The sequence below is a fragment of the Lepisosteus platostomus genome, chromosome 2 (genome assembly GCF_059453375.1).
Source record: "Lepisosteus platostomus isolate fLepPlt1 chromosome 2, fLepPlt1.hap1, whole genome shotgun sequence".
NCBI lineage: Eukaryota > Metazoa > Chordata > Actinopteri > Semionotiformes > Lepisosteidae > Lepisosteus > Lepisosteus platostomus.
In genome coordinates this window covers 29,341,953-29,349,163 of record NC_142612.1, presented here as the reverse complement: position 1 = coordinate 29,349,163, position 7,211 = coordinate 29,341,953, and the positions used below count along the sequence as shown (strand labels likewise).

The 7,211-nt window shown below is 40.8% G+C and overlaps 1 protein-coding gene across 1 annotated transcript in view; it reads left to right on the top strand.

Annotated features, from left to right (window-relative positions):
* Window positions 1-1,643: 1,643 nt before the first annotated feature.
* The window catches only part of LOC148676174 (serine/threonine-protein kinase 24), a 49,859-nt gene continuing 44,291 nt past the window's right edge, over window positions 1,644-7,211 (top strand). The window contains exon 1 of the mRNA XM_088604131.1: window positions 1,644-2,343. Within this exon, the coding sequence (XP_088460257.1) occupies window positions 2,302-2,343 (42 nt within the window). The 5' untranslated portion in view covers window positions 1,644-2,301. The remainder of the gene's footprint in view (window positions 2,344-7,211) is intronic.

The window sequence follows — 7,211 nt, the reverse complement described above, 5'->3', positions numbered from 1 at the left end:
TGTGTTATTTAATAATTAGGTACATGCTATTTAAATGTCCATTTTCCTGCCGTCACTATGAGAGAAACGAGTCATCTTAGCCCGCAACCCCACACCACCCGAATTCCTGGTTTTTCAACCAGAGGGCACTGTATTTCCATCATCGCCTTCTTTTGTTGTTTTAATAAATAATTTTAAAACTCCATATCTTGATAACAATATATAGTTTTTGACTAATGTTGACCCTTTTTTATTTTTTTTTACTTGTTTTTGACTACGTGACTGTCTTACATAAAGAGCAAGTGTGAAGCACAAGTTTTGTTCTGAATTTTTTCCTAACTTAATGAACAAAAGCCGTGAACAAATTACATGACACTTTCCATATACTGAACTGTTTCCTAAATTTACTCCCTAGTACAGTCACTGTTGGAGATTTGTAGGAATCGGACAGAACCCAAATTGAACAGTATAATCGCAGCAATGTCCAGGCGATGCACTGAGAAAATGGCTACAGTGTTAATGGTCTGCCCTTTTTCTCTTGAACCAAAAGCTTTGCACAAGGTACGTCCAGCTGGACAGGTGAAACTAGATTTTCACTTCTGTCAGCAACTCGATCACGGAGAGAAGGAATCGATCACGGAGAAAAGGCATGTGTGTGGTTATTTCATCACGAGTATTACATATTTGCGGTTGCCAGCATAAATGCAAGTAAAACGAGTAGGAGTCAAATAATCATCCTTATTAATCATAATCTCCATTAGAATATAGTAGACGACCGCACATTGCGTGTGCTAATTCACATATTTGTTGTGCAAACTTGCATCAACAACGTGACCCAAGTGGACAAGATATTTGAACTCAGCGTTTCCCTTAAAAACAAAATGGCCCAAAAGTATGGTCATTGTACCGACCAGCAGTCATTGTATGCATTTTTTTACATAAATACTACATCCATCTGCTTTCTAATTACTTTTTCCAATTCAGGATTGCGGGGGAGCCACCCAGTTACACCTAGAACCTTAGCGGGAAGCCAAATCACCTACAGCGTTTTTGGTAAACGGAAACCCGTGCGAACGCGGACAGAACAGACAAACTCCACGCAGACAGCACCGCAGAAATTGAAGTCAGGGCCCCAGCAATACTAACCAATGCGCCACCAATACGGTTACCATTACATGGGTTAAAGTTTCTGTTTCCTTGGGGGGCCTAGGCGAGAACACCCGTCTATGAATATTAAGTTAATCTTCAATGGTTTATGTTTTTTTTTTGTACAGCCATCAAATTTATATCATTTCTGTCACAAATCCTGTGCTCGAACGTGCATATTATATCCTGTGCATATTATAACAACTGCAAGTTTCGGGCGAATGTAATTGCATAAGCTTAAAATCACACATACCATACGCACATCCAGGTGGATGCTGCACATTGGTGGTGGTGGAGGGGAGACCCCATTACCTGTAAAGCGCTTTGAGTGGAGTGTCCAGAAAAGAGCTATATAAGTGTGAGCAATTATTAATTATTATTATTACTTTTACTTTTTCACAGCAGAGCAGAGTAGAGGCTGGCCAACATTCTGCCCGGGAGTGAAGGACCGAGCGAGCCGGGAAGAGTGGCTCCCTCTGCCGGTGCAGGAGCGCCACTGGGCCTGGGAGCCCGGATCCGCCCTGATGTCAGAGTGACAGTGCTGACAAGATGGCGGAGGGCAGGAGAGCAGAGTGAGGAGGACAACACAATAATATATCGTAACTGTTCTAACGCTGATTATCATTTAAAGCGCTACTGTAGGGTGGGTTTCGAAACACGGGCGCCACCTTTTTGGACAAGCAGTGGTGGGATGGTAGCGGAGCACATGCACCCTTGTTTGTGTGTTACGGTGGGAGATCTGTCCACGGAAGACGAATTGCACACCAAAGCAAAAAGCCTGCGCTCCCTTTCGTGAAAAAAATAAAATGCCGAGGCACAGCACGTCACCGGCGCGTATATTTTAAAAAACTGTCTCGGACTGTGATCAGTATGCGTTGATTTTTATTTTTTTATTTTTGTAGTTCATGTTCTGGAGGTAAATAGTTTGGTTTTCATCCAAACAAAAAAAAGGGAAGGACCCTTCGGAAAGCTGGGTAAACCTGATCCGGGCTGCCAGAAGTCAGTCTGTGATTTTTTTTTATTTATTGTTTTCTGTGGATAAATTCTCGTATCTACAGGACATAACTCACAAATCCAAGAGGACAGGAATATACAAATTCGCATTTGCTGGGATCCGAGTTAGGAGATCGTGTTGTTGTTTCTTGACAAGTTCTCGGGCTTAAACTGCTGTACGCCATGGCTCACTCCCCGGTGCAGACTGGCCTGCCTGGGATGCAGGTAAGACATTCACCTTCCGTTTTCTTTAAATGTTCAACCTACTAAGTGGAAAAACATTACACGACCCTGAAATGCGTACCGCGGCAAACAGACACAATCGTTACTTAAAAACATCTGTAGCTTGCCAAGCGGCAATATTGTATCGCACTAGGCGGAGAACTGCGGTGAGACGTTGTGCACAGCAGTACACGAAAGCACATTACTCGAAATCGTGGCGCTCTAGCCGGCTTCGACTCAGTAGAGATGTTGCTTTTGGTGATGCAAACATTTCCCCCTTCCTGCACTTTTAAGTGTAGGAGTAGCGAGGAAGTGGGGGGACTACGAGAGGCCTGTGAGACCTTACCCGCTCGAGTCCCGTGTTCTCCGGCACTGGAGTAATTGAGAGCCGTCCGTAGGGACAGGACCACCGAAGTGCAATGTGCATTGCTGTACTTAATTTCCTAGCGGAATGTTGCGCTTGTTAACAGCCGAAACATAAGAACACTAACAGGAAAAGAGGGTCTGTACAGCATTTGCCTTTAACGACAAATGCACTTTGCAAGAGTTAGATATAAGGACGGTAGATATGCATCTTTTCTAGGGGTTAAACCTTTGAATAGTTGAGGGTAGAAGAGACGCCCTTGAGGATGTTTACTTTCAACATTTTTTTTACGATTTTGGCCTGTAAAGGAGAGCACTCCTGCCGTATTCTTTGTAGCAGGATGGTGTACCGAGTGTAACCTTTACATAGAGCAGTAGAGTTTGCTTCGTTGTGGGGTTATTTAATCAATAAATATAATTTTTGATTGGACAGTTGTTCTATTTGGGACGTATTGTAAAGAACAAGGGTTAGATTAAAATATAACGTTAATTACAATGCTGTTGGAATTGTCAGCAGACGACTTGAACATATGAATCCTTTTGCAGTTCCGCAGAAGAGGTGCCTCTAATTTAAGGTCGTCAGTGTCTTGATTCCGTGCACTTTTTTACTGTATTAACTAAGTAGATGATCACAGAGTAAATCGTCACCTAACTGCTATGTTAAATGCCTATTTGCTTTCGGCACCGACGTGGTAAAAAATATTTTTAAAGGAATCACTTTAAGATAATATAAGACCTAAAGGAATACGAAATAACCTTTTAGTACGTTTCAGGCTGACATGAATGCATTACTGCATTCAGGCTGCTCAATTGCTCAACTCCAAAGGCTGTTGAGAGATTAATGGATTTCCGCCTTAACAAGTGTTAAGTAGAAAATTCTCTCTAGTTATGGCTGTGAAGCTGTGATGTCATCCATAATTGACACATTGGCAAATTGTACGTCATTGGGGCCTCATTATGTATCTGGGATTGAATTGGTTGTTGAAGTGTTTCCCCCAATCAGGCTTGTATTCAGCAGAATTCCTAGTATTCTAAGAAATTTAGCTAAAAACGTTGACCGTTGAAGGGGAACTGAATGACTAAATGCTTTGCTTCTCAGATTTCTGCATGTCTTTACATGTGACATCCTGTTGATTACACTAGAAATAACACCACAATTTACAAAAGAAGTTGTAAACCTTGCAAAAAGAGATGTTTGGCATGTTCTTTGTTGTAATGTAGAAACTAAAGTTCACAGTGTGTACTGTATAGATTTCCTTTTTGCTACTGCTATTCAGAAATAAATCTCCACTTTCTGCACGCAAGACTATATTTTACAGAGCTAGACATTTACAGTTCATGCTATCTTTTAACTTTTTAAGTGCCATCTAAAAGGATGTGAGATAGTGTGCATAAAATGTTTCATCTCTGAATTATTCCAGATAGTTTTAAATCCAAAAATGCAATCCTTTAACTTAAATTAGGACTAAGCATTCTGATTATTAATTTCCAATAGCTATCAGAACATGGGAACTAAAGGGATGTTTCAGCATTACCTGTTACTTAAATTAGTCATTTTCAAGCAGACTGAACAGGAAATAACATTGGCATGACAACTATTTAGCGTGTCAAAGTATGTTTTAGTCATTTTGTGTAGAACATGATGTAGATAAATTAAATCTCTCATCCCGAGTTCAGCCGACACGTTCAGACTCCTAAGAATGAATGCTGCAGTTTAAACAGTGGAGATTGTACAGTCGTCATATTGTGACGTCTGTGCACACTTCTGGCCTCATTCGAAAGTTGAGCCTTGTGCATTTGGAGTTTTTCTCTCCTTTTACATTCTCTACCTGTTTCCCGTGGTAGAGCTCACATAACAGAAGTTACAATTTTCAGTCCCAGGCAGCCCTCTCTTCCAGCAGCTGGATGGCTTTACTTTCTCGCCTTTCTGTCCTCAAAAACTTAATTTGTAGCTACCTGCAGTCTATGCATTATGTCAGAATTACAAGGACATATTGTTAACAAAACAAGGCATTTTAAATATAAACAACTTTTTACAGATGCGAGATCATCGTTAGTTCAAGTAGCCACTGAACAACAAAGAAAGTCCAGGCATAAGGTTATCTAAGGTTGTTAGAATTACAAGACTTTGGAGATTGTCAAGGTGTTATATAAAAGATATATAAAAAACAATCCTTCAAAGTCAGTCATCTCACACCTGGTTGATGGAGGTGAATGGAGGAAAATTATTTATCAGGGTCATACCAGAATTTCCCATAAATGCTAGATTGAGTTTGGGTCTGGTGACTGTGAAAGGTCATGTCATATGAATGACATTTCATGCTCATCCAACCATTGAGCGACCATGGTCATCAAGCCTGCTGGTGACCTCTGCGGATGGGGCCATTGTCATCCTGGAAGACATCCCTTCTGACAGTAGAGAAATGCTGCAACATGGGGTGAAGATTAGCATTCGGCGACATTAAGCAGTGATTAGCACAGACCATATCTTCTAAGGCAGTGGTTCTCAAACTGTGGTACGCAGAGCGTCGCCAGGTGGTACGCCATATGACCCTGGAACTTTGTTGTGTGCACTGAAAAATTGGGACGGGTTTTCATATTTTCTATTTTAATAAAATTAGTTTGTGTCGAATATGCAGCCTACGTACTATGATACAGCACGTGCTAATACTTGAGTGGACACAAGAGCTACATTGTAATTCTATACTGTTGTATAGGAATGCATGCTACGAACGCAAGTGACCAATTGTATTTAAAAAAAGTTATCTCCAATAAATAGGGAGGTAGGAGAATGTGCGTGATTTTGGAACAATGCCAATGTTGAAAGCACGGGAAAGCATAGAAATGCATACTATGAATGCTGGCAATCTTGTGAGCACAGGAAAGTGTGATAGATAACAGAAAAATATTTAAGAACTGTTCTAGGTTAATTTGAGAAAAGTACACCGAGTGTCTCTGTGTTTCGCTCCCATACGCATGAAATAAAAACTTCTTTTAACTTCTGAGACAAGCTCCTGAAATTGAAACGGGGAAAAATGCAAGCTTGCGGATTGCTAAAGGAGGTAAGCCCCATACTACTTGTGAAGAACTTTGTTTACCGTTGCCAAAGAGCTGACACGTATTATGTGTGGAGAAAAAGCTGCTGAACAGCTCGACCTGCTGCCCCCTCCGAAAGACACAGTCAGTCATAGAATTATTGATATGGCGGACAATGTCAAAAGTACGCTGATGGAGCGCGTTAAGATGAGCAGATGCTTTTCACTGCACTTAGATGAGTCTATAAATGTCGTTGATTTGGCCAATTTGCACGTTTAGGCCCAACCAGCTTATTTAGATGACCCTAAGCATGACCCACATTTGGGATGGTATTTGGTTCATTAATGCATCAGCCATACCTCTTTGGAAGCCCTTGCTTTCAATATACTCAGTGTCACTCTTACATAGTATGCATGGTGCGATGTACAATTGATTAAAAAAAGGTTCACACATCTCTGTTTTTCTTTGTAGATGTGTTTATCTATATCATATGTATTTTCCCCATGAAATTCTGTAAATTACGCATGCATCTTTATCTCTTATCTCAATTGCAGCAGTAGCTCTTACTGGCAGTCAGCACTGTATTTGCCTTTATTCATATGAATGGTTCACGAATATGCAAAGAACTATTGAGTACTAGCTTTGCAACTAAAAGACGGGTCTTGAATTACGCTTTAGGCCATAAGGCATTAGATTGACAGTAACGGGGTGTCTTTGTTGTGGGATAATAGAATGCAAACTGGGGCACAGGCTTTCACAGCAGTTGGAAAGTATTTTTGGTGGTAAGAAGACAATTGCCCATATTGCCATCATATCTGCAGAAATAGACCTTCAGGGGATAGTTGTCATAGGTGTGCAGCTGCATTTTGTAAGGTACCTAAAAATGAATATTGTTAAACCAAGAGCTTTCTTTATTTGAAAACAATCATTTAACTGGAAAAACCATTTGGAAGCAAATTCTCTTTTACAATGACTCAGCGATCCATTTAGACAGCAGGGAATTTACTGGGCTAAGCTATACTAGCTATCTGAGTGAAGCACCTTGCTCACGAGTCCAGCAGCTGCATCTCGTCTTGAATTTGAAACCACAGCCCTCTGGCCTGGAGACCAGAGCTCTGACCACTGTGTCATCAAATGCTTTTTTGCTGCTGCTGTGTTCCTTCTTGATTTTGTTTTCACTCCTTTTTTGAATTGATCATTCGTGACTAACTTTAATAACACTGAATGACTTTGCCTGTTGCGTAAGCACTTAATCACCTCATTCGTGAGAGAGTTGATTAGGCACATGTAATGAGGTGCTTTAAGATGTTGAATGTCAAGCCTGGTGGATATGAAGAATAAAAGGATACAGAAAGGCACTGTTTATCAAGAGAGCAGTGCCTTTCTGCCTTTGGTACAAGTTAGTGGACTGTACTGCACCGTCTGGGATGTTTACAGCCAGCAATTTCTAATCTGGCCAGATTAAAAATTGT